Source organism: Pezoporus flaviventris, unplaced genomic scaffold, assembly GCF_033815535.1.
Source record: "Pezoporus flaviventris isolate CSIRO_AGI_PZ_B2104156 unplaced genomic scaffold, CSIRO_AGI_Pfla_v1 ptg000008l, whole genome shotgun sequence".
Classification (NCBI taxonomy): domain Eukaryota; kingdom Metazoa; phylum Chordata; class Aves; order Psittaciformes; family Psittacidae; genus Pezoporus; species Pezoporus flaviventris.
In genome coordinates this window covers 2133636-2159563 of record NW_026892556.1, presented here as the reverse complement: position 1 = coordinate 2159563, position 25928 = coordinate 2133636, and the positions used below count along the sequence as shown (strand labels likewise).

Below are 25928 nucleotides of genomic sequence, written 5' to 3'. Positions count from 1 at the left end.
CCTGACTTGGTAGGTCAGCCTTAAATTGATGTTCATTCGCTTTTCACTTTATGTTACAAGTTTTGCATGTTCTCTGTTTTTCTTTCCTTTTCTGTCATCATGACATTGAGAAATGGAAAGGATTTGGAAGTGAGCTCTACCTACACAAAACCAGAATCACAATTCTTCCGTGTCTTCTGCAAATTTAGAGTAACTTGAATATAAGTGTCCGATTTCCAGTCACAAGTAGTGACATTTAAACCTCTGTAGGAAATGCAATCCCTGTACTGATGTCACCCTCTGGTTTATGATGTGGCTGCTTTGTTTCTGGGCAAGCACTTGAGGGTTTTGCTGGCGAAGTGATGATTTACCACTGAGAGCCTCTTGCTGGTGGCACCTGCTTCGACTGTCTGTGCTGTGAGTCACTGGGAGAGCTGCTGGGACCGTTGGGTTTTACGCTGGCCCATCGCTTTCAGCAATGCAAGGTAACAGAGAACTGGTCTATTTTGTGTCTTGGGCTTTGCCAATGTGGGGCAAACCACTTGGAAACAGCTTTTTTGCTCTGGTTGGTCTGGAGAACTGAAGGAGGGTTATTAGGGAGTCGGTGGTGACTTGTTGCAGTAAAACCCATGATCCTTGAACTGCGTGTGCATGCAAAAGAGTCTTGGAAGACCTTTCAATGTAGTCAAAGAGCGGGTTGCTGTTGCTTCCTTCAGTGGATGAGTGTGAAGCACCTTCTCTGCAGCAAAGAAATGGGGCATTGTTTTGTATCTGCTGCTTCAGGGGCTGAAACATCAACTCTTCTTGGTCTTTACCTGAAAGTTGTCATGACAGGAGCCTCTGTTAGTTAAAATTCTGACCTTTTGGTGCCTTTTTAATCTGTGACAAATCTGTTTTGTGTAGGTTTCCTTGTTAAATCTCGGATCTGAATGAGCGAATGAGGTTCTGCAAATGAGCCACAGACCTGGAACAGGGGCTCTGTAATGTTACTTTGGTTCGTGTGTTGGGTTTATCTCTGTGAAGGAGTAGTTTTCCTCTCTCTGGGAGTTTTTAGGGACAGCCACCGCTTCTGCTTTACTGTGCCACCCGTCACCAGCAGTGTCCCACGTTGCCCAGATTGCCATGTGGAGCAACAGCCAGTTCAGAGGCAGACCCATGCAGTGGGCAAGGGCGTAGATGTTGCAAACCCAAGCGGTAAATACATGATATAGAGGCATTTGTCAATTTTCTGAGCATTTGTGCCCCTTAAAATAGCTGTTTCCACTTAGTCTTTTTGGATGTGGCACCAGTTTTCCCTAATGGGTACCACTCTAGCTCAAAACGTGGCAACGCAGCACGGCAGAAATAGGAAAGCGTGTTGTTATTTCTTAGAGATGTTCTAGTAAATATGTGACAGTTACAACTGATGTTATTTATGATGTCTGTTGTTTGAAATGTGGGGGATCTAAGAGCAGTTTTTAAAGGTGCCAGTGAGAAATGCTTTAAAAGGGAGCCTGATTTGAAGGTAACTGGCTCTGTATCGCTGAAGTGAATGACCCTGAATGACCACATCACCTAGCAGAGAAATCTTCAGCCACAAAAGAAGGAAGCTTGTTTCCCTTCTATGTTGGCAAGGCCATGGCTAAAAGCAGAGGCTGTTTTCCCCTCCCAGTGATCCTGTCTGTCCCCGTTGTGTGCTTTCTGGTGCTCGGAGGGCTCAGCTAGGCTGTCCTTGCAGAGCAATACCTTTTTCAGGAGGGCTGCAGCTGACCCATAACAGCATCTCCCAGGCAACAAATGATCTTAGTTTTGTTTGGGACCACAGGCAAGCAGTTCTGGGGATGGTAACCTGAGACAATTTGCCTTTGCCAGGATTCAGTCCTTCCCCAGATTTAGAAGCTGCTCACATGCTGCGGGCTACAGAGCTGTAATTGCCTTTGCTTGCAAGGGACACCAGCAGCTGTAAAAAGGACCTTAGATTGAGACTGTCCTTACTTCTCATGCAGCCAGTCAGGTGGAGAGGCCCATGGTTAGTGGTCGGATGGTGGGAGAGGCCTCTCTTCTGCCACCTCCCTGGCTTTCTCTGCTGGTTTTGCCTGCAGGTGGAGAGACCCAAAAGGCACCAAGCTGCCAGGGTTACAACGCACCTCACCCTTCTCAGTCAGTATAGCTGCAAGAATAGAATCAGTGCTCATGTTTTGGGGGGCAAAGAATCAAATTGGAAAAGGGAGTATTTTGACCAAATTTGGTGAAAAAATGCACTTTACCCGTTAAGCAATAGGCATGCATTAAATGAACCGTGTCTGGTTTATGTGTCTTTTCCTGCTACTGGAAGTCAAAGTTGCTTTGTTTATTAAAAACGCCCTGAAGTTGAGCAGAGCCTCAATCAGCAAAGAGCTGTCAGGCTTTCTGGAGAAGGCAGTAAGGGATCAGAGCAAGCAGGTTTGCTTTGCAGCACATGAGCACAAAACATGTGCACCATCACTGCATCCTATAGCCTGCCCACAAGCTCCCGTGTGTGCTCACTCAGAAGCAGGCTTGAAGCAGCCCCTTGATTGCCTTTCTGTGCAACATAGAGGTATAATCTAAGTACCTTTTCTTCGGGGAGGGTGAAAAGCTTTGTAAATGCTAACTTACGTATTGCCTGAGAAAGAAGAATGGCTTCATCCTCGATTTAAATAACAGCTGCCTAGAAGAAAAGTGAAAACTACAGCGCAGGGCTAGAATTGTGAGAGACCTTTAGGGAAACGGAGTGGAATTCCATTAGGTTGCAGTGAGATGTGTGCTGAGATGCACAGACCCCAGGACTGAGCAGCCAGAGCAGTCAGCTTGGTTTTGTTGCATTTAGGCTGGGATGTCTGTTTGAATTGCAGGATTCTTGTGCGCTGAGCAGATCTCAGATGAAGGTAAATTGGCCTCAGTGTGCAGTTAGTCATTTCCTGTCATGCTTTCATGTTTGAATTCTGCTGTGCTGGGGATGACCTTTATTTCATGGGGCAAAGAGATTTTGAAACGCTCTTGCCGGAGCCCTGGGTTTGTGCAGTTGGATAAGCAGTTAGGCATTTCTATGGCTCTGGGCCAACTTTGCTGGGTTATAATAAAGCAATCCAGTCTAAATTTAAACATTCGTTGCTAGATTATAATCCTCACAACATGCTTATTCTTCGGGATTCCCTTTTTCCTTCTCTACCAGCCAGAGCATCTCTCTGGGTTTCTGCATTTGGGAGGTTTAGGGCATCCTAGGCTCTGTGACCGAGTTCTGCCTTTTGAGTTTGGGGCATGGATGCGTTTTCCCTTTTGATCTTTGTCGTCATGTGTTTGGTGCTGGAGAATACTGACCTCGTGCAGTGCTCTGTTCCCCGTGCATGGTTGTAGTTGCCATGATGTGTGGTGTTACGAGGCTGTAGCTCACAACAAAAACCACACATGCTACAACAGGTACCATGAAGCACCTTATCTACCAAGTTCTGATTTCATGTGCATTTATATATACTCTCTTCATTACTTTTTGATGAAACCTCATCCAGTTATGATCCCTTCCCACCACCTTTTCTTGCCCATCACTTCATAATGACACAGGCAAAGAAGGTCCACAGGTAAATGATGCCGTGCTAAGCAACAGGCATTTCACTGTTCAGATCAGGTTCTGCCTAAACCTGGCGTGAAACCTGGGGCCTGGAGGCCAGCCACTGCCCATTAATTTGTTTTATATGGTTGATGGCTATCTCTAGGCTTTGTTTTGTGTTCTTGCATTACTGTTTGTTGCCGGTAGGATGATGGTTAATGCACGGTCTGCTCAGTACATCTGAAAGGCCTGTTCAGCCGTGCACAAGCACTGCCTAGTTTTCTAGTGGAAGGAGGAAACTAAGGGAATTTGTGGATTGGACATTGGCATACTCTTATGGTGTAGTCTGTCAAGCACCCACGAGCTGATGGTGTTTGTGCCAGGGCTGTTGAGGCACCATAAGCCAATGGAGCTTCCCTGGACCATGACTCTCGCTCCTCTGATCCTGTGATCAGTGACACTCCCTGAAACTTGGCTCCAGCATCTTTCTTCCTATTACGGTCACCCCGGCCATGTCTACAGCTGCTGTTCTGCAGCAGTGATGAGCTTCACTAGCAGGTTTGCATTGTGTAAGCTGCTGCTGGCAGCAGGCTCCTGCTTGGCCAGCATTGCATGTGGCAGGGGAAAGTACCTGTGATATGGAGCTTGGGGCAGGAGGTCTCTCTTTCTTCCCCAGCCTCTTCAGACACTGGCCAGAATCTCTTCTGGCACATTTTTAAGCCAGAGGTTCCTTAACCATCCCTAAAAAGGACTTCATTTGGCTGGGAGAAGCTTCTGATGCGTCCGTACCTTACTCCTCTTGCACTTCTTCCTTCAGCTCAGTGGTCTGTTTGAGTCCCGACAGGTCCGAACTGCCCAAATGGTTTCAATTCCAGACTTCCTGTTGAGCGTGCAGAATTTGCTTGCTCTGTATACATTTAGAAGGAGATTAACAGCTGATCTCTTGAGCAAACATTCAGTTTTGATGTCAGCAGAATGGCACAGGCTGCTTGTTCTGAATGCGGCCCAACCGCTCCGCTGCTGTTGGTGCCACCCTTGGTCCAAGCTGCTCTCTGTAGAGGGAGGATTTTGTTCAGAACCTGAAATAGTTCATTACCCCTTGCCTTTAGTAATGACTTTTAACGCTTAAATCATTGCATCCTCTCCTCCTGGGCAGAGCTTTTCATTTTATGGGTGCATAGAAGGGGCTCTTAAGCTTCTTTCTTTAACTCTAGTAGGATTAACTTTCCCTAAAGAAAATAAGTCTAAAGGGAGGCCTGGAATTACTGTTGCCTTTCTCCTTATGAGCCTGCACTCTGCTGTCCCTTGGTTGGGATATTGGAAGGTGACCAGCACCCCTGGGAAGCCTGGCATTTCTCACTGCTGCTGTTTGAACAGGTCTGTTTCTCTTCCTCCAAAGCACTCATCTTCATGCTCCCTGTGCAGATGCTTCAGCTCACAGCTGGATGCAGGGGACCTGCTCGGACAGGGCAGATCTGAGGAGGAAAGGGACAAAAGCAGCTGAAAAGCAAAAAAAAGCAAGGTCTTGGCCACAGGAAGCTACAATTTGACTCTCAGATGGGCAAACGCGCCTGGTTTTCCACTGTAGCATGGAAAATTGGATTCCCCTGCAACTGTGGCCTCATTAAAATGAGATTCTTTCTTTAAAGGGTAGAGAAGGGACAAAAGTCCCAGTGTGCGCAAATACTGCTTCGGGCTTTGTCCTATTACCTTGTATGGGGATGCTGCCTTGTGAGAGCCTGACTTATTCACAGCAGGTTTTCCTTTCACATAGGAAAACTTTTGGGTCACGTTCCCTTATCTTGGGAGCCAGAATGAAGGATTTAGAGGAAAAAGGTCTATGAACTCCTTGGTGTTTTGAAACCACCGCAGAGTTTTGGGCTTCCAGACAGCCTCTCGTCCATGTCAAGATTTCTTGCAGACCATATCTAGTGGAGTCTGTATGCACATCAAGGCCAAAACTACTTCCTTGTGCAGTGTGCTGACTCTGCGTATGGTCTCCTGTTTTTGGCCTTTCTGAGAGATGTGGCCAATCATTTCTGGTAATTCAGGAAGTTAAACCTTAAAATCCTTGCTGCTTCGCAGATCTTTGGAGTCTTAGAGCAGTGGTCATTTTCCTCCCAGGATCAGCACTGCTGGTTTCCAGGGCAGTGTGAAAGCAAGCCTGGCCTCCTGAAGATGCATCCCATCACCTCCTCCTCTGTAGAATAGTGCTGATATAGCAAATAAACATCAGCATGTCACTAATGGATAAAGTGATAAAGATGCTTCCTGCCTCTCACCCTGTGTCTCAGCCTGTTTTCTGAGGCAGAGGGCACCTCGTGCTGCATTTACCAGAGCTGGCCTTTGTCTCTATGGGGTGTTCCTCACTGCACTTGTAACCTCATTCCTCAGCCTCTCCTCCCCGCAGGAAGCTGCTTTGGGGCAGGACTGGGCTCTGTGTACCTGCCCTTCGCAGCACCTCCTGGAACCCTCTGCCTGTGAAGGCACTGCTCAGCCTTGCCGTGGCCGTTTGCCGTTGCTCGCCTTGGAGCGGGTGTGATGTCTGAGCCTGTGCAAACAGTGCAGCGCTTCCTGCAGCGCCTCTGGGCAGGCTGGGTGCTGCAGGCAGGTGAGGCTTTGTTGGTTTAAGGGGAAGAGCAGACATTTGAGGGACAGTTGTGATTTTAGCACTCATCACGGTCTGTCTGCAGAGCAGTCGGGAGGAGTCCACGTGATGCGGTTTTGCTCTTTGGTTAGAGGAAACCTCAGAGGTCCCTTCTGAATGTTAGGAAACCCTCAATTTGCCATCCTAAGGCTGTGTTAAACTCGTGCAACAACCTAGGTCTTCCTTGTAACTTACCAGAGGCTTGAACAGTTTCTGCTACTTGTTCCTCTCCATGTCGTGGGCATTTTCAGGAGCCTGCCTGCTTTGCTGACCAGGGTGATTTGGACAGCACTGATTTCATTGGAAATGCAGGGTGTTTCCTTACAACTGTGCCAGGCATTTCACTAAATCTGTTGCAGAGCCCAGAGCAGCCTGGGCAGGAGGTTGGTTTGCCCGTGCTTGGGCAAACAACTGTGGTGCAAGCTTGGTGCATGCACAAGCACAGCATCCCAGTGCTGCAGCTGATTCATTTGTCTCCTCCTCCGCCTGTACGAACCAAATCTTCCCTGTGTGTTGGAGAAACGACCTCCAGCATCCTCCTGCTGTGCTGGGGATGGGGGAGCTGCCCATGGGTGAGGCCCATGGTCCTTGTAAGGACTTTACCCCTCGAGAGCAGCCCTTCATCCTTGAGATTTCCGAGCTGTCCATGGGGAGGCTCAGTGCTGGAAGATGGATCCAAGGTGAGATCCAAGGGCAGGAAGTGACTCAGTGGTGCTCCAAGCAGGCGGGTGAAGGCTTGATGCAACACTGCTCCTGAGGGTGCTCTGTGCAGGCTGGGCTGCGCTGATGAAACACTCAGCACCTTTCTGGCAAGCTGCCTCCAGCCTCTCACCTGAAAGCAGGATCTCCTTTAACAGCAGATGGGGGATGTTGTTCCCACCGTGCCAGGTCTACAGCTGTGCTTGTGGGTTTGGGAGCAGAGCAAGAGAGCACAGAGAGAGGCAGCAGCATGAGGAGGTGCATCGTGCCCTATGGAGCTGGTCCCCACCACCCTGGAGAGCCTGGGCTGGGGTGTGCAGTGACCCTGAGCAGATCCGCAGGAGCAGTGTCAGGACTAAAAACGTTCCCAGTGGAACAGAGGGGCTGGAGCTGCTCCTCAGGGCAAGCAGCTGGTTTCCCTTTTAGGGTCAGAGGCAGGCACAAACAATTTCACGCAGATTCCAGGACCCATAATGGTTCTGGAAAGGCAACGGGAACAAAAAGCGTTCTCCTCCTCCTCTGACCTTGGAGCGTGTTGAGGACCATCTTCCAAAGCCTTGGCCCTGGGCGATTTCATCCTTACATGGGGAATACTCGCCTGTCCCAGCAAGGTTGTGCTGTCTCTTCTGTTTAGGTGTGAGCTACAACTGCACAAGCAGGGCTCAGAGCAACCCAGGGAAGAGAACAGGCAGGAACCCAACAGCTAAAGGCAGGAACCCAACAGCTAAAGGCAGGTCTGTTCCTGTGTCCTGGGAAGATTTAGTGTTTCCCTAGGAATAGCCTTATGGGCTGCTCTAGGATCACTTGGTGGAGCAGCTGGCTGTGACCTGACAACAAACCCCAACCTGGTGTGAAGCTGCCCAGGGTTGCAGGTTCACCATGTACATGAGACCTCTCCCTGGAGGAGTTCCCTGCAGCAGGAATCATCTCAAAAGGGAGGTGAAACCCTTCGGTGACTGCGTGCAGCAGAAAGCCTGGCCCTGGACACTCTGTGTTGCTTCCCTTGCATAATAGCTCCCCAGTTTATGGACACTAAAATGAATGTATTCATCTCCTGGGGCTGTTGCTAAGCCACCTGCTGTGTTGCTGTGGACAGTGACACCAGGGTGGTGTTAGGTGCATGTTACTCTCTAATTAGAAAGTGGACTGGGCTGGGTGTCCTTGACAAATTGCTGACCTTTCCCCATACATGAAGCTATTCTGAGCTCTGTTCCAGACTGATCAGATTTGCATCCTGGAGCACTTTAAATGTTGTTTGTGAGAGGGCCTCTTGTTCCCAAAGCTGTTCATGGGCACAGGAGAGGAACTGGACTTCCTTTCTTCCATGAGCACAGCTATATCTGTCAAAGGGAAAGGCTAGGCAGCTGGCAGGCATATATCTGTTGTTTATTTTTGCCCTCAGACAGCTGGGAGAATACCCCACACCCAGCTCCATCGTCCCCATGTATGAGGGACCTGCTTCGCTCCTTGCCCCACAGGGACCGCAGCCATGCAGTAATGGGCAAGCAAAGGCTCTCTTAGCAACTGGAATCCCATCATTTCAGGGCAACACCTTGCTTAGTATTTGAAGGCGTTGCTTACGTCACCCTTGATCCCAGCTAATGTTTACAGGGCAGGGCAGACTGCAAAGTGGGATGAGCACATGTGAATTAGCACATAGTAACTGCCTGTATTGTGACTTCTCAATCTGAGCCTCAGTAAAGGGGGTTGTGAATGCATTTCTTCACCAGTGGAGACAATTTCCAGGTTCCTCACCACAATCACAGTAAGAACTGGGGGCTTTTGTACTCTTTCTTTTATTCCCATTTCTTTTGTCCCACCTCCCTCTTGTCCATGAACTTGGTCTCAAGCACTGCTGTGTCCTGGTGGGGGTGTGCGAAGATGCAGAGTTTGCTTTGGCACTGCACAGGCCTTTGACACCCCTGCCCAGCACTGCATGGGAGACCAGAACAAAGAGAGCAAACAGCTTATCTAGTACAAATAACCCCGAGCAAACTTCCTGGGGCTGTTCCGTTTCTTCTGTGGAAGAGGCATCCTGGAGTCTGATCCCATCCACTCTCACAGCAGTCTCGGCCACGTCATGCTCTTGGGGCTTGCTCTGCATCAGCCAGGGGCTCTGACTCCAGAGCCTGAGAGCAGGAGCTTGGCTCGCACAGCATGCAGCAGGTATAGGTAGATTTGGGGGAGAAACTGCTCCAAGTGGGGGTGAGCAAGAGTCTTCCACGTTGTCGTATGGTTTTCGCTTCCTCTGTGTCGTGCATCCTGCGAGGGACCTCCGGTATGGCCGGTGAGTGCTGGTGGAGAGCATCGGTGGGCTCAGGAGTGCCAGCGGCCCTTGGTGGTGGTGGAGGAGATGAGTCCTGGCACTGCCAGGAGCCTGGGTGACAGCATTTGGGATTGAAGTGTTCCTGTCCTGTCACTTTTAATCCTGGGCTTGATGATGGTGACAGCTCAGCTGCACTGGGAGAGCAGGTCCTGAGCACTCGCTGTGGAGCTGGTGCTCCCACCTGTAGGGTTCCTGTGTGTGCTGGCACTGGGTTCCAAGGGTGCACGTGGAGCTGGGCACAGCCCCTGCCTCATCAGGGCGGTTTGTGGTTCAGCACTGGCTGGGTTTATCTGCTCACCTCCCATCCGTGTGACACAGGGAAGTGCTGTCCCTTGGTTTGAGCTTGGGGCCCGACACTCATGGATGGACGGTGTCAGGCACAGGAGGCTGAGTCCGTGTCACCAGGAAAATCCAAGCCTGCTCCACTGAAGTTATTTTGCCTTCCCTTGTGTTTTCTCACGTCCTCTGACCCCCTGTTCCAGGACCACGGAGATAAAGCACAGCCCATTGAGCAAACACGGCAGCTCCCAACTCCGGCGGTACCGTCGCTCCCAGGGTAGGAGTGCTCATTAGAGCCCTTTTATTACAGACACACCTTGGAAAGTTCCCTTCAGCAGGGCTGAGGAGGAGGAGGGTTATTAATTTGATTTCCATTCTTTGCCAGGGAGAAAGGTCCCAGGCAGCTTCAGGGAGTGAAGGCAAGTGGGGTGGCAGAGGTGGGTGAGAAGTGGCCAGGAGCCACGCAGGCTGCTCAGGGAGCATGGAGGCTGCAGCCCGGTGGGCTCAGCACCTCATGGGATGCCCAAGAGGGAGGGCAGAGCCGGGCAGCGGGGCCAGTTTGGCACCCATCAGCTGGCAACAGCCTGGGGCTGCTGCTTGGGGGCACTGGCGGTGGAGCCATGGCCCCAAGGGCACGCTGCTCGCAGGGGCACGGCACGGAGCTGCTCCTGCAGCCGCAGCCACGCGCAGCAGCATGCCACGCTGCGGGGCACGGGGCGGGCGGCAGCTGGGTCCCCAGTGTCTGAAAAGGGACTTTGTTCCCCCTCCGTTGGTCACGTAGCCCTGTGGGAACACTGGATTTATTCACCACCAGGCCTATCAGCACATACCAGGCTTGACAACAGCTGGGAGCTGTGTGGCTTGACCAAGAATAGCCCTGGGGAGCCGGCGGCCGTGAGTCAGAGCTGTCTGGATCGGCTTCTGTCCCGGAGGCTGCCTCCCAGCCTAAGGGAGATGGCCGGGGAGGCTTGGCCATGAGCTTGGTGTGCCATTAAATGCTAGGTTGAGCCATAGCAGCTCTTTCTGAAGTGGGTGGGTTCACGAAGAAAACTGCAGCGTGTGGCACTCTGCTGCTGATGGCTCCGATGTAATTCCACGGGCTTGTCTGCACTTGACAGCGACCTGTGTTAAAGCAGGGTGTGATTTTGCAAGTGGAAAACTCCATATTTAGGAATAACCAGGCTAAAGCAAACAGGAGGAAGATCCTCTTGTTCTGGAGCTCGTGCTCCGAAGGAAGTGAAGTAGTTCCTCAAACCTCTTGTCTCGGAGGGAGACCAGGGGCAAGGAGCGAGGTCTGATCTGCACGCAGCACCTCTGCTGCTCGTAAACCACCCGTCCTCCTGAGCGCTTTCCCCTTGAGGAGTGGTTGTAGATGGAGCAACGTGTGCAAAGCAGTTTGCTGGGATAGCTGGGCACAGCCCTGTGGGGTGCCTGCTTCCTGCTCCCCTGTGGAGCAGCTGCTTGAAAGTCCTGGAGAAGCTCCAGAACTGGAATTCCTGACAGCCCCATGGGGCAGAGCATCAGCTCCCGGGCTGGCAGAAGGAATCTTGCTGTTGGTCCAGGGCCATGCTGGTGTCTTGGTAAGCAGGTCTCCCTGCAGGTGGCTGGCTCTCGGATGTGACAGTGGATGTGCACCCACACAGCGTGTGCATGGTCCTGTTTTCAGTGCCAAACCTAAAGCTTTCAATGCACGAACATTGTCTCTTTTGGTCCTCATTTACACTGTGCTTCCCAGCAAGGAGGCAGACAGTGAGGAGCTGTCTTCTGGCTGCATGCTCATGTGTCAAGGTTTCTCTGAGCGGTGCTCCAAGTATTGAACTTGATTATAAACCTAAAGCAAGGCTCATCCCAGGCCCTGATTGTGCGCAGGAGCAGCAGCTCGGGGCTGGGGCCTGTCCTGGTGTTGGCTCCGTGCAGGGGTTCATGGTCCTTGTCCTCTGGAGATGGCAGGGCTGTGCAGGGACATCTCGGGCAGCGTAAGCTGATAGTGACCCAGCATCAATGCTGATCTCTTAGCAGGTGAAGGAGGCCCTCAGACTGGCACCATGACAGAGTGCTTTGACTGCGACAACTGCAAGGAGTCCTTGTATGGGCGCAAGTACATCCAGATGGACAACGGCCCCTACTGCATCCCCTGCTACGATGCCCACTTCGCCAACACCTGCGACGAGTGCAAAGAGCTGATCGGCCACGACTGCAGAGTGAGTGGGGGACCCCGGGGCTGGGCAGGGTGGTCCCCGGGTGATGGGTCCCCTCCTCACCTCCGCTCTCCTCCGCAGGAGCTGTACTATGAGGATCGCCATTACCACGAGCACTGCTTCCGCTGCTTCCGCTGCGACCGCTCCCTGGCTGATGAGCCCTTCACCTGCCAAGGAGAGGAGCTGCTGTGCAACGACTGCTACTGCAGCGAGTTCTCCTCCAAGTGCATTGCCTGCGAGAAGACAGTCATGCCAGGTAGGAGCAGGCAGAGCCTGGCACTGCAGTTGGTTCCTGGTCCCAGCAGCGGTGGGGCTGGGGGGGTCCAACAGTGGGGCAGCAAGGGAGAGAGATGAATTTCTGTTCCCTTGGCACTTTGCTTGTCTGCCCAGCTGCGATCACCACGGCAGCCCTTTGTGGCTGCTGCTCTGTTTCCATGAGGAAGTGAGCTGGGGGGGGGAGATAACAAAGGGTTTCCTGGGCATTTCCTGGTGTGTGCTGACGAGGAGAGAAGGAATGACTGAAGGTGTGTGAGCGTCTCTGGAGGTGGCCCGAGGCAAAAGCGTGTCTTTGCTTGGCCATTCTGGCACCATCTTCACATATAGGTTACAACAGGCGTCTGCCTTGGCCTGTGTGCTGGTGCTAGGGGCATGTTCCTGCAGCCCTCCCCTCGGGGCTGTGGGGCGGGCAGGGTGTCCCTGTGCAGCTGCCTGCGGTCCTGTGCTGCCACAGGGCGGGCAGGCACAGAGCTGGGTGTGCAGGGCCACTTCACAGCGCCCATGTGTGTGCAAGTGCTGCTCCCTCCTGTCACCGTGAACTCTCTCCGCAGGATCCCGTAAGCTGGAGTACAACGGACAAACCTGGCATGAGCATTGCTTCATATGCAGCAGCTGCCAGCAGCCCATCGGGTCACGCTCCTTCATCCCAGACAAGAAGGATTATTACTGTGTGCCCTGTTATGAGAGCAAGTTTGCTCCTCGCTGCACTCGGTGCAAAAAGGTATGTGGGACCCGACAGCCCGTAGCCCTCGAGTTCTTGGATCTAGGGATATGTTCCCTACTCCTGTCTGAGCCTCACCAGAGAAGGGTTCAGGCTCCAGCACCCCCATGTGTCACCAGTGTGTGCTCCCTTCCTGCAGACCCTGACCAAGGGAGGAGTGACTTACCGGGATGAGCCGTGGCACAAGGAGTGTTTCGTCTGCACAGGCTGCAAGACCCCCCTGGCTGGCCAGCAGTTCACCTCCCAGGATGACAACCCCTACTGCATCAAGTGCTTTGGGAACCTCTATGCCAAGAAGTGCAGTGCCTGCACAAAGCCCATCACAGGTGAGCAGAGCAGCTCTGGGGACAGGGCATTTCTGCATGACCTACCTGCCCTGTTTCAGGCCATCTGACAGGTGGTGACTTCTCTGGGTGCACCCTCTTGTGTGCACGTGTCACCCACGTCCATATGATGCTTGTACACGTCTCCACCATGCAGCCTTGCTCAAAGGTCTCCAGGCACTTTAAGCCTCCCAGGGACAAATGCTGGGGAGTGCAAAGCGCCCTGAGGCATATCCCCCACAGAAACAGCTGGAGCCACCTTCTGAGGAGCCCCACGAGAGAGAATCTCTTTGTTGCAATGGTCCTGTGATCACTTCTGTCCCTTTATCTGCATCTTCCAAAGTGGTTAACTGTGCCCCTTGGGAGGAATTCCTTCTGCCCAGGGTTAAAGGCTCCCAAAATGACCTCTCTTCAGCGTGATCTTGTGTTTCCAGCTCTCCTTGTTTGAGGCTAGTTGCCATGCCCTGTGGAAAGATTGCTCATAGACATGGAAAGCCAGAGACTTCCAGCCCTAGCGGGGGCAGCAAGCCTGGACCTGTTGTACCTGCCTATGACAGGGGAAGCAGAGGGTCCTCTTCTGCAGAAACCCTTAGGAGAGTCTGGCCTCCTTCCTCTTCTCCTCCACTTGACCTTTCCCTCTGCAGCTCCTGTCTCTTGCTGCTTGGGCAGGCAGGCAAAGGCATTCATCAGCTGGTGACTCAGAGGATGACTCCGGCTCAGGACCCGGCAGCTCCTGGGCACATCGCTTCCCGTCTGGCCCTTATCGGTTTGCCCCAGTGCCTGGGAGAAGGGGGTCAGAGCCCACAAGTCCAGCCCCTGCTGGAGGAGGGAGGAAGCTGCCACAGAGCCTCTGCCGGGGCTGGTGGCAGCAGAGCTCTTCCTGGGAGTTCCCTGTGCTTGCAAGGTCCTCTTCTCCCCTCCAGGAGCGCTGGTTGTGTTTCAGGTGTATTTGACACTGGGGTGGTTTGGGTGCCAGCACAGTGGGTGCAGCACTGCGGGGGAAGACCTGACTCGGAGAGAAGCAGGCAAAGGCTCGCTCTGTGTGGGAAGCTCATCCCCAGGGGTTCTAACACTGCTCTCTGCCCCTCCTGCAGGCTTTGGTGGTGGTAAATACGTCTCCTTTGAGGACCGTCACTGGCACCACAATTGCTTTAACTGTGCCCGCTGCAACACCTCGCTGGTGGGGAAAGGCTTCATCCCTGACAACGACGAGATCCTGTGCCGCGACTGCAGCAGCGACCTATGAGCCTCCGAGGACACCGTGGGGCAGGGGCCTTCTCTATTCTTCGGGGTCTTTGTGCCAGACCACCCCACCACCACTGCAGGGGCAGGGCACAAGGCACAGGAGATGGGGGCTGACCCCGAATCACGGTGTGTTCAGGGGGTTCCTGTGCCCCTCCTGAAGGCTAGAGTACGCTATGCTATGGCTCTGTGCAGAGCCAGAGCTCAATAAAGTTGAAAAAGGAGCTTCAAGATCCCCCCCCCCTTCCATTATTTACTCTTTCCTTTTGCTTCCTGTCTGACCAGGCACAAGCTGAGCCCAAGGCCCCAGCTGAGCAAAGGGCAGCAGCAGCTTCAGCGTTGGGCTGCTGGATCTGCAGGCTGGCAGCATGGATTTGCTCCCCTGGCACGCTGCTGACTTCTCTCTTTTCCCCACGTGCTTCCCTCGCTCTGTGTGATACAAGGCAGCAGCTCCTGGTCCGTGCAGCTTGGCCTTGCTGGCCTGCAGCGTGGATGGCTTACGTGTGGTGACCTGGGCATGAAGGGCATGCTGTGAAGGGAGCTTAGGGGGACACCAGGCTGGAGCGTGGCCAGGAGATGAGCATGTGTCCTGCCAGATGGGAGCCAGCTCCGGATTGCTGGAGCCACCTCACTGCAGGCCAGACCCTTTGCTCTGCTCCATGGGGGTGCTCTCAGGTGTGGACGAGGAGCTGGGATCGCTCACAGGTACAGGGTGTTCAGCCCCATCTCCTCCCTGCCCGTTCCCATCTGTGCCGGGATCTCCCAGGGCTGCCTCTGCAGTGCCTGAGCTCCAGTGCATGGGGCAGCCCCCCGAGATGTGCCTGGCTGGGCCCTGGAGAAGGGTGTGCTGAAGGCTGAGAGCACTGCGGGCTTTATCCCTGCTCCATCCCTGCCATGGGACGGGGATCCCCTTGCTGAGCCCGCCACCAGCAGCACAGGTAACGCTGCAGACCTTTGTGGGGCTGTGGCTGTGCTCGGTGGGAGCACTGGAGGGGAGGGACTGGGAATGTGGGGGGCAGCCTGCCAGGGCTGTGTCCCCCCTGCGATGGGCAGAGTGCAGCAGCTCCCCTCATGCATCGCTGTGTCCCAAAGCAGAGGTGGCACCTGGGCTGCCCTGAGCCTTTGCATCCCCCAAGTCCCTGCGCTGGCCCTAACTGCAAAATGGGACATCTTGAGCCATCCTTGCCCCAAGGCTGAGCTGGCCCTGGGCCCCTTAAGACACCCCCCCCTCTTCAGTGGGATGCTCCTGCCTGCCTTGTCCCTGCATCCCTTTTGCTTCTGTCTTGCTGGGGCACTTCTGCTGACCCTGCTTTCCTGCTTAGACAACCGTGTACTTTCCTGAAAGCATCTTCTTGTGTCTGGGTTTTTCCCTTTTGTACTCTTTTTGTCATCAATATCTGTCATTTTGTAACCAACTGCAGGATGAAGGGGCAAGACCCCCCCCCCCCTCCCCAGGCTTCATTTAGGAACAGAAAAGCCCGTTCAAATGTTATGCATGTTGAAGTGTTATTAACTGTGTATTCAGACCCTTGTTGAACCCTTGGTTGAAAGCTTTGATGCAGGCAAATCAGAGTTCGTGTGTCTGCTATTCTGAGGAGCTTGGAGCAGTCTCAAGAAGGAAGTATCCTAAACCTCAGCCTCCTGTGTATTTCCTATGGCTTTATATAATAAACCCTTTTAGTGATGCTTGTTCTCATGTGTTTCTCAAGCAGCAGGCACAGGGCAGAGCTCTCAGCCTTGTCCTCACCCCTTACCCTGCACTGGGGATGGTGACCCCCCCCCTCCATTGCTCATGCCTACCCCAGGCCATGCCCAGCCTCAGTACCAGCCCTGTGGGGTATGGCAGGGAAGCAGCAGCTCCCTCTTCCCGCTGTGGGTTCCTGTGTGTCCGTGGTGCCTGCTGCTGGGCAGGACGTGGCCAATGCCTCCAGGCTGGCTGCTGGGTCAGGCTCAGCCTCCTGCGCTGCTCTGGATCGCTGTGGTAGGGAATCCCATCCCACCGCGCAGACAGGCTCCCTGCCCCCTGCCATACGAACTCCCCCGGCGGCTCTCGGGAGGAGGTTTGGGGGGGAAGTTGCTGTAACCTCCATGGGGATAACGGTGCTCTCCTCCTGGCAGCCTTCCCCGGGGCAGTGCATTGCTCGTTCCTCCCTTGCAGCCGCCGGGGAGCCGTTGATTCCTTAACATCTGAAACCGTTTTCCACAGATTCCTTTACATTTACTAACGGATGCCACAGCTTCCTCTGGGCCTGCCTGCCCTGGCCCCCAGCACCGGCTCCTGCTCCTGCTCCAGCGCCGCACTGGGCAACGAGGGCACTGGCACATTCCTGGCTCCTTCCGAGGCTCCTGCTCTGGCAGCAGACGGGTTTGTTCAAGGAAGAGCTTTGCTGCTGTGGCTGCCCTGCGCCCGGTTTTGCTTGGCTTCAGAAGGTGAATGAGCAGCCTCAGCCCCGCTGCAGCGGGAGCACCGCAAGCCCTTGTTCCTGCAGCGCCAGGCCCGGGGATTAACCACAAAGGGTTCCTGTACACAGGGCCCCCGGGCTCCTCTTTCAGGCAGCCTCAAGAGCCTCACGTTTTTAGCCAAAAAAGGAAATGCCCCAGCTGCACGGGGCCTGGAACATCTGGATTTTATCCCTGTCATGAATGGGTCACGGCTGCGCAGGGCCCAGAGCCTGATTTACAGGAGGGGGAGGGTGATGTCATGCACAAACATCCCCCGAGATTCCCAGAGTGCGGCTCTGCAACAGCCAGGAAAAGAGGATTGAGCACGGGCTGGGCTGAGGAGGGAGCAGGGGGACTCGCTGGGACTCCAGGGCTGGGGTGGAGAAAGGGGCCCCAGCGTTAAAGCTGCTCCTGCCTGCGGCTGGGCAGGAGGGAAGGAAGGGCTGATTCCAGCTCCCTGCTGGTGGTTGCCCCGTTTCCAGCCGTGGCTGCACACAGGTGTGGGCAGCAGCCAGGTTATGTCCCTGTCGTGCCTTGTCTGAGCTCCCCACATGGAGCATGGACCTCTGCATCCCTCCGGGTGACTGGAGCGGCATGGACCAGCACCTCCAGGTGATGGTGCTGGGCTGGAGGCTGGCGGGAGAGCCAGTGCTCCAGTGTGAATGGCTCTCCTCTGTCTCAAGTCAGGAGAGAGGGCTGTGGTTACAGCCAGGCCGGACCCTGCAGGCATCCCCCAGGTCTCTTTTGGTTGTCCCTTTGTCCCATAGTGAAGGTCCTGAGGAGGTGGGGAAGGAGCATCCCATAGGATTCCCTGCAGGAAAACTGTGCTGTCCCTCCTGTGAGCACAAACTGCACCAAGGGGCACCATGCACAGTGTGAGGAGCAGGGAGGTCACGCAGGGGCTGCTCTTGTTCCACCTTGACCCTCCTAATGCCAGCAGCCCCAAATAAAGAGGCCCTATGGGCCGACGGGACATTGCTGGCTTTCAGCTCCTTCCCTTTCCAGGGATGAGGTTTCACGCAAAGGGAAAGGGAAGAACACGAAGTTCAGAATCTTATCTCCCTCTTTATTTTTAGACAGGCATCCGTGAGGAGGAGCTGCCGTCCTTTGGGGCAGCCTAAAGGGTGATTAAAGGCAACACCGGTACCTCCAGTACCGTTCTCTCCGCAGTGAATTGGCTGTTCCCAGGGCAGGGTCACGTTTGTCTGCCAGAATTAAGCCCAGTTCTTTGTCGCTTTCGTCTTGAGGTCATTCCCCGTTCCTGCTCGAGCCATAGGGATGGCTCATCCATTGCTGAGGTTCAGGTTAACGCTGGCGGTGCAGCCGGCGCCCTCTGCTCGGCGCTCAAGGGGGCAATGAACATCCAAGGGGAAGGAAGGACCGGGTCAGTCCCGCTGGGTGCCGCTCCCTGCCCTGCCCTTGCCTCAACCCGGCTGCAGGGGGCGCTCCACAACGCCGTGTGCTGTGGGTACCGGGGGTGCCGGCGCTGAGCTGGGCACACGGTGGAGCGGGGCTGAGGTCCCGCGGGGTCGCTGCACAGCGCTGGCTCCCAGCACCTGGATGCGCACCCACCCCTGGGAGAGCTGGAGCAGGGAATGGGGCACAAGTGTGATGGGGAACGGGTCAGGGACCTGGGGGTTCAGTCTGGAGAAGAGAAGGCTCAGGGGGGACCTGATGGCTCCCTACAACTGCCTGACAGGAGGATGGAGCCAGGAGGGGCTGGGCTCTGCTCCCAAGGAACAAGGGATGGGACAAGAGGAACCGGCCTCAAGCTGCACCAGGGCAGGTTTAGATGGAGCTGAGGACCAATTCCTGCCCCAGAGGGTGCTCAGGCATCGGAACGGGCTGCCCAGGGCAGGGCTGCAGTCACCGCCCCTGCAGTCAGTGGTGGCCGTGGGCAAGGGGGACCCCATGGGGGCTTCATCCCGAGCCCTGCCCGGCCCCTGCTGCAGTGCGCGGGGTGGGAACCGCTGCGGGCACCACGGACCCCCCCCATCCCCGCAGCCCCGCGGCCGGAACCTCCTTCCGCGGCCACGCGGCCCAGCCGGAAGCTTCCGGCGCTGCGCTGGCGGGAGCGGAAGAGGAAGAGGAAGTCGGCGGAGTTCCGGTGGGGTGCGGGAGGATGGAGACGATCCTGGAGCAGCAGCGGCGGTACCACGAGGAGCGGGAGCGGCTCATGGACGTCATGGTCAAGGAGATGCTCACCAAGAAGTCCACGGTGCGTGCGGGGCCGCGGCCCCACGACCCCGACCCCTGCCCCTGCCCGCCCTCACCCTCCCCTCCTCTGCCCTCAGCTCCGCGACCAGATCAACTCGGACCACCGGACCCGGGCCATGCAGGACGTGAGTGCACCGGGACCGGGACCGGGCTGGGCTCTGCCGGGGCCGGGCCGAGCTCTGCTTTGTGCCCGGCCCTGGCGGCATCGTTTGGGTTTGCTTTTGTCTCTCAGAGGTACATGGAGGTGAGCGGCAACCTGAGGGACTTGTACGACGACAAGGACGGGTGAGTGCTGCCCGGCTGCCTCCCCTGCTGGGGAGCGGCTGCTGCGGGTAAAGGACCCGGGGGGGGGGCTCTTCAAAGCCCGTTGGAAGTGTGTGAGGTCTGGGAGAGCAGGGCCCGAGGTCTGGACACCGAACGGGCTGGAGCGAGCCCCAGGCTGCACGTTGGCCACGTCCGTGCTGGCCCCAGGCACCGTGGGGTAATGGGGAGGCTCTGAGTCGCTGTGGAGGCTCGCGAGGGGATCGAAAGGCAGCACTGGAGCTGGAAGAAGACGGCGTCAGTGTGAGTGTGGTTCCCCTTCCCTCGTAACCTGCCCCTCGTTCATGAGCTCACAGCTTACGGAAGGAGGAGCTCAGCGCCATTTCGGGGCCCAATGAATTCGCCGAGTTCTACAACAGGCTGAAGCAAATCAAGGAGTTCCATCGGAAGCACCCGAACGAGGTGAGTGGTTCCCTGCGCCCTAGGGTTAGGGTTAGGGTTTGTGCTCCCTTTTCCTCACCCCTGCAATCAGCAGGCTTTTCCTTCCGCTTTAATTGCCTTAATGCTGGGCGCACCGAAACGCTGCTGGAGGAACGATGGGGAAGGGTAGGCAGTGCTTCAGGGGCAGTGTAAGCTGCTGGATGAGCGGTGGGTAGAAGACAGGAGATGCTGATGTGTTCTCCCTGTGCTCAGACACGCTTTGCTGCTGAGGTTTTTCAGCCTGTGCCAAAGTAACGGTGAAGAAATGCTTTGGGCACCTTGAGCAGGTTCTTGTTTGCAGCCTGTGATGCTTTGTGTATGTTTTATCCTGGGACTTCTGTGCCTTCTGCCTGTCCTGGAAGATCTGTGTTCCAATGTCAGTGGAGTTTGAGGAACTGCTGAAGGCCAGAGACAACCCCAGTGAAGAGGCTCAGAGTAAGTGTGTAGTTTTCTATGGGGCCAGTGGAAGTGTGGTGTTATTTGGGGGTTGTTTGCTGTGGTTTGCACGCTTCAGAGTTCCACCTCCCTTTTACTCAATGACTTCTGGAAACTCTTCTGTCATTTAAGTTCTTCCTCTTGAGGAGTGTTCTCATGTGCTTACACAGGATGTCTGATTAACGTACATCCCTTAAGCACACATTCATCCAGGGTTAATCCTTTTCAAGTTCCAAAGTATGTGTGCAATCAGGAGAGAAAACGAAGCTCATGATAAAGCTTTTCATGATCTTCCCTACAGATCTGGTGGAGTTCACAGATGAGGAAGGGTACGGGCGATACTTGGATCTGCATGATTGTTATCTCAAGTACATCAACCTGAAATCATCAGAGGTAGGTTCATTTCAAAGCCATTTTGTGTTCCACATACACCTTGAGCGCACCTCAGTTCTGAGTACTGCTTTGTGACTCTGCTGTCTTGGCCTCTCAGTTGTTAATGTCATGATGGCTTCTGTTTTCTGCTGCTGAGTGCTGATAGTTGTGTAGGGCAATGCGTTAACACCCTGAGAACCCCAGGCCTCTCCAGTCCGGAACGATGGCATGAACTAGAGCTTTTCTTCTGGCCTGGTACCTGGAAACTGGGTGTTAATCTGGCTGCATGTGTAAAAAGCCTGACTCAACCTTTTTCCTTTTAGAAATTGGATTATATCACTTACTTATCCACGTTTGACCAACTCTTCGACATTCCCAAGGAGAGAAAAAACGCTGAATATAAGAGGTGAGCCTTCCTACCTGCTTCTTTTATGACAGTTGATGAGAAGCAATTTGCTTCTTAAATGCATAGTTGCTAAGAATATAATCCACAGTCAACCTTAACTCGTGTGAGCTGGGTCACTGAGCTGTAGTAACTCAGTCTGAGCCCTGAGAAGGACGTGCAGCACTGTGGAAAGCCACGTCCTACCCTGTGGAAGGACCGTGCTTTACCCTTGTAACTGCTGCATCTATAAGTCATGTGTCGTTCTCTTGATGATCTCCCTTTGGAGCAGCAGAGGGTGATTGCTTTCCAAAGAGGTGGTTAAATGTTAGAGGTTGATACTGACTTGTGCTCGTGCTTACTCTGCCAGGTACCTTGAAATGCTGCTTGAGTACCTACAGGATTACACGGATCGAGTGAAACCGTTACTGGACCAGAATGAGCTTTTTGGGAAGATTCAGACTGAGTTTGAGAAGAAGTGGGAAAATGGCACGTTCCCTGGCTGGCCGGTGAGCAGTCACGGAGCACTGTGGATGCTGCTGTACCTGTGAGAGCTTGAATGTGAATCACTCGTGTAAAGTCAGCACTGAGGTTAAGTCTAAGAGCAAGGTGGTTGTGTATCACAAAGATGCAACTTAATACGACTTTGAAGTTGAAACCCGACGTAACTGGTTTGAAACCTTTTTAAGCTTTGCTTATTTTGTAGATTTTCTATTGTTCCCTTGCTTGGTTTAGTGGGAGATTTTGCATCTGTGAAGATAATTGCTTTTCTTGAGGTTGGAATGTTGCATGAAGTCGTGTTGTAGGATGTCGTGAAGATCTTGCATGTGTTTTATGTTGGCAGAAAGAGACCAGCAGTGCGCTCACTCATGCTGGAGCCCACCTGGATCTCTCAGCATTTTCCTCTTGGGAGGTAAGTGCTCAGTGCTCTGCACTTAGGGCTATGTTTTGGGCAGGTAGAAGCTTCATCATTTCATTCCTTTTCATAACTTGACTTGCTGTGCTTTTCTTTGGCTCTGTGCTCTCTGGATAAAACCTGGATTATGCAGATGATTTAATTTCTCCTATTAGGGGAATGTAACTTGAAAGATCTGATCATATTTGTCACATTCCTCACTCTTTGCAGTCCTTTCCTGCTGTTCATTGGTTGTTGTGTTTTCTAATGAGTTACAATGAATGTACAAGCATATTGTGTTTGGTGAATGGCTCCTCTCTTGTGATTTTAACTGAACAGGAATTGGCCTCTCTGGGACTGGACAGGTTAAAATCAGCTTTACTGGCCCTGGGACTAAAATGTGGTGGGTAAGTTGCAGTCTTTTTATAGTTCCTTCTCCTTTTTTGAGGTATTCCTGGCTTGCATTCCTTTATGGGATACTTGATTTATCATCTCTGTTGTACAAGAATTACCTCAGTGATGTTTGAAAGACAAAGCATGGAGAACCAGTCAGGGGATACAGTGATGTACTCACTGTGGTGAAAAGTATCCTATACTGGAGTCTCTTGGTTGGAAGAATTTGGCTTAAAGAATGAAGACAGATAATAGGGAATCTCATGATCTTTTAAAAGCAACATTTAGAGTTTTGTGGCACGAATACAAATAGTTCTCAGGGAATGTAAAACTGGGGTTTGGGCTCATCTCCTCCCTGCTTCTCCACAGTACTCTGGAAGAGCGTGCCCAGAGACTTTTTAGCACTAAAGGCAAATCCCTTGAAGCACTTGATCCTTCCTTGTTTGCCAAGAATCCAAAGACAAAAGGAAGCAAAAGGTGAGTTCTTAAAGGCTGGAGGTGTTCTCTTCACTTGCATGAGAAGTGTTCTATAGACACCACGGTCGTATGGTTGTGATGGATCGATTCTTGGAGTGTTAGAAGCTTTTTATGTTGGATCACATAGTCCTGACCCAAGGAGAAGATATCAGAGCTGAGTTTGCGTGCAGTTTACTTTCCATAAGCTATTTGCTGTTTGTTTTCTTGCTGTATACAAGTCAAATTTGCCTTTAGGAACTCGGTGCACACAGGATGTTGGCAGTTCCAGAATGGGCTTCATTAAGGTCCTTTATCTATTTCCAGAGACACTGAAAGAAATAAAGATCTCGCATTCCTGGAAGCTCAGATTTATGAGTATGTGGAAGTTCTTGGGGTAAGGATTTTATTCTGTCTTTGAGGGTTTTATTTCAGAGCTGTCAAACAGTGACTGAAAGGTCATCCACATCTGTACCCAGTGCTTTCATAGGCAGTAAGAAGAGTTCTTTTCATATCCACAGTTTTAAAGTGTGTTTTAGCAGGTAGCTTTTTCTGTCAGTAAGTACAATATAATGAATTACATTTATATTTCCATTAGATAATTACTTTGCAGGCTTTTAGGAACAGACATGTCTTGGGTCTGTCCCAGAGGGTGTTTTTTGCTTCTAAGAACCACATCAGTGTAGTTCATTTCCATTTTAAGTCCAAAACACAGGGTATTGCAAACCCTTACTTGTTCTGCCTCGATGCTTGCCTGACTCCTTGTTTCAGTTCGGGGTGATTGCTTTTAGCAGGGTGGCTGCTGGTGTTAGCTTGTCCCTTGGAAGTGCCAGTGGTAGTATGAGTTTTCTGTCCTTTGTAAGTAGGAAATAGTATACTAAAAACTCCAGTTGTTGGGCTAGTAAAATGAGACTTCTCTGTTTCATACTGGTTTTCCATTCCCCTCCCTCTGTACGTTGAAGATGTGTTTCATGCTGCAAGAGTGTGCCCTTCCTTTGTTGCTGTGAACAATTCTCTTTCCTTACATTAGGAACAGCGGCACCTCACCCATGAGAACGTGCAGCGTAAGCAAGCACGGACAGGGGAGGAGAGGGAGGAGGAGGAGGAAGAGCAGATCAGTGAGAGTGAGAGTGAAGATGAAGAAAATGAAATCATTTATAATCCTAAAAACCTGCCTCTTGGTTGGGATGGCAAGGTAACAGCGCTGGAAGAGCGGGAGCTCTCACTGTCCCCCCACTGTCCTGCTGTTTGAACCTGCCTTGCTATCTGACCTAATCCCCATTTCTCTTCCCTTGCCAGCCAATCCCATACTGGCTGTACAAATTACATGGTTTAAACATCAACTACAACTGTGAGATCTGTGGTAACTACACCTACCGAGGGCCCAAGGCTTTCCAGCGTCACTTTGCAGTGAGTAATGCTCTGCTACAGCAACATCAATACCAGGTTCAGATAATCTTTGTAAGAAATAGTAAGTCAGTGGAGTGCTCAGGTGCCCTTTTTCCACTGCTAACATGTGGGTCTGGGCTGATGCTGTAGGGTTGTGATTGGAACTATACACCGTGTAGCTGTATTGTAGCACTAGGATCTGTTGTGCCAGTTTCTGTCCAGTTCCTTCTTGTTTGAACACCTAATTCTTGCATCCAGGTCTGGTTTGTGCACAGTGCCTCTGTCGATTGTCTAAAGGCGAGGAAAATAACAGAGGTTTTTAGGACTCTGTTTAGATTTGTGTTTTAATAGTGCTTGTTAGTGTGTCTTTATAGTCTGAGGCGTTGCAAATGGAGCAGCATTCCCTCTGGGACACTGACCTACATCTCCTCCCCCCAGGAATGGCGACATGCTCATGGAATGAGATGCCTGGGGATTCCCAACACTGCGCATTTTGCCAACGTCACACAGATTGAGGATGCGGTCTCATGTAAGTACTGATGGCAGAACGGAGAGCTTGTGCTGTGAACACTTCTATTGGCTCTTGCCTGATTTGCCCTTCCCTGATGACCTGGGGAAGCCAGAAAAATACTTTGGAACTGGTAGAGCCTATAGGCAGCTTTTGCAAGCCTACACAAGTCCTTAGGGCTGACAGTGATTACAGCTCGATGCGTCTGTGCTGATGGATTGAGGGAGCTGCCTCTGTCTCATGCAGAGCTTGTTTCTTCAGCCTGCCTCACTTAGGTTAGCCAATACAGGTTGTAGTTCCTGGAGGTAAATTAATTCTTGCCTAGAAGAAACCAATTAAAGGCTTGATTTCCCAAAAAGCTATTATTACCTTTGGAGCAGTATCTCTGAAGTAGTGGTTTTGGATCTTTATCTTGTGTCCCGTCCTGAATGCTCCCTTTGAAGCCTGCCTTGCTTTGGTTCTGTGCCTTTCAGTAAACCATACACAAGAATGAAAAGTTTGTAATGGATATTAGATATCCTGGACTGCAAAAAGCTCTTCTGTGTATTTGACCTGATTAAAAACCAGTTTCTCAAGGGAAATGGCATCAGATCCTGTATGACTTTTGTATTTACAGTGTGGGCAAAGCTGAAACAACAGAAGGCTTCGGAGAGATGGCAGCCTGACACAGAGGTGAGGCATGACAGAGGCATTTGGATGTGTCTGGTCCTGTGTGTGTGGGATCCCCAGCTTACCTGCCCTGAACCCTCTGGTTCTGTCAGATGAGTCTCTAAGAGCCTCCTGCACACTGGAGAGAGCAGCAGGAACTGTGCTCATTGCACAGCTCCTGGTAGTGGTGCTGTGTGGAAAGTGCCTCTTGTGTTATGTTGGAGAGTGGTCCAGAGAGCACAGGCTCAGCCCTTTGTGGAAGAATCCTTTAATATGCTGCTGCTTTACAGTACCAGTGTCCTCTTTGTTTTGTGAGGAGAAGGAGCTGTTGTGAGCAGTGTGCCTTTTCTTATAGTCTATCTCAAACCAGTATGCAGGGCAAGTGAAGGCATCCCTGCCCATGGCAGGGGGGTTGGAACTGGATGAGCTTAAGGTCCCTTCCAAGCCAAACCATTCTATGGTTCTATGAAATAACAGCCTGTACTACAGCTTGTAATCATTCTGCCTCAGGATAAGCTCTTCTCATGGGGCCTGCTGGTAGATCCACTGCATCCCTTCATGTGGAGAGGTTCTTGGCTGCAGCTGAACTTTAAATGCTGTAGCACAGCCTCAGGTGTCTCTAAACCATTGGTTCCATCCTAGGAGGAATACGAGGATTCCAGTGGGAACGTGGTGAATAAAAAGACCTATGAAGACCTGAAACGTCAGGGGCTGCTGTAGCTTTTCCCACATGAAGGATTTGACCCCGGCAAAGCAAGTGGAGATGACTCTTCAGCCCCTGATTTTGTATGTGCATGAATAGAGATTCCAAGGATACTT

General features: G+C 52.6%; 2 protein-coding genes across 5 annotated transcripts in view; both read left to right on the top strand.

The window, feature by feature from the left end:
• The window catches only part of FHL3 (four and a half LIM domains 3), a 28367-nt gene extending 13106 nt beyond the window's left edge, over window positions 1-15261 (top strand). The window contains exons 1-6 of one of the 4 annotated variants that reach the window (XM_061449848.1): window positions 308-464; window positions 11491-11675; window positions 11754-11928; window positions 12500-12669; window positions 12809-12995; window positions 14087-15261. In XM_061449848.1, coding sequence (XP_061305832.1) covers window positions 458-464; window positions 11491-11675; window positions 11754-11928; window positions 12500-12669; window positions 12809-12995; window positions 14087-14238 — 876 coding nt within the window. In that variant the 5' untranslated portion in view covers window positions 308-457 and the 3' untranslated portion in view covers window positions 14239-15261. Of the gene's footprint in view, window positions 1-307; window positions 465-11490; window positions 11676-11753; window positions 11929-12499; window positions 12670-12808; window positions 12996-14086 lie in introns of those variants that run through there. The other 3 variants (XM_061449849.1, XM_061449852.1, XM_061449851.1) reach the window with 3 other exon arrangements.
• Window positions 15262-18736: 3475 nt separating this feature from the next.
• Window positions 18737-25882, top strand: SF3A3 (splicing factor 3a subunit 3). The gene is made up of 17 exons (XM_061449847.1): window positions 18737-18894; window positions 18971-19018; window positions 19126-19178; window positions 19511-19616; window positions 19997-20069; window positions 20371-20462; window positions 20765-20847; window positions 21194-21332; window positions 21668-21736; window positions 22058-22125; window positions 22481-22588; window positions 22892-22961; window positions 23595-23759; window positions 23864-23974; window positions 24392-24482; window positions 25078-25133; window positions 25752-25882. The coding sequence occupies exons 1-17, from the start codon at window positions 18799-18801 to the stop codon at window positions 25827-25829; spliced, it is 1506 nt and encodes a 501-aa protein (XP_061305831.1). The 5' UTR covers window positions 18737-18798; the 3' UTR covers window positions 25830-25882.
• The last annotated feature ends 46 nt before the right edge of the window (window positions 25883-25928 follow it).

What these genes read in the sequence shown, in the direction of transcription:
- SF3A3 (XM_061449847.1), top strand. Translation starts at nt 18,799, where the DNA reads ATGGAGACGATCCTGGAGCAGCAGCGGCGGTACCACGAGGAGCGGGAG. An exon ending in GCACGTTCCCTGGCTGGCCG is followed by an intron (nt 21,333 to 21,667) that starts GTGAGCAGTCAC and finishes TTATGTTGGCAG; the next exon opens with AAAGAGACCAGCAGTGCGCT. An exon ending in GATGGCAGCCTGACACAGAG is followed by an intron (nt 25,134 to 25,751) that starts GTGAGGCATGAC and finishes GTTCCATCCTAG; the next exon opens with GAGGAATACGAGGATTCCAG.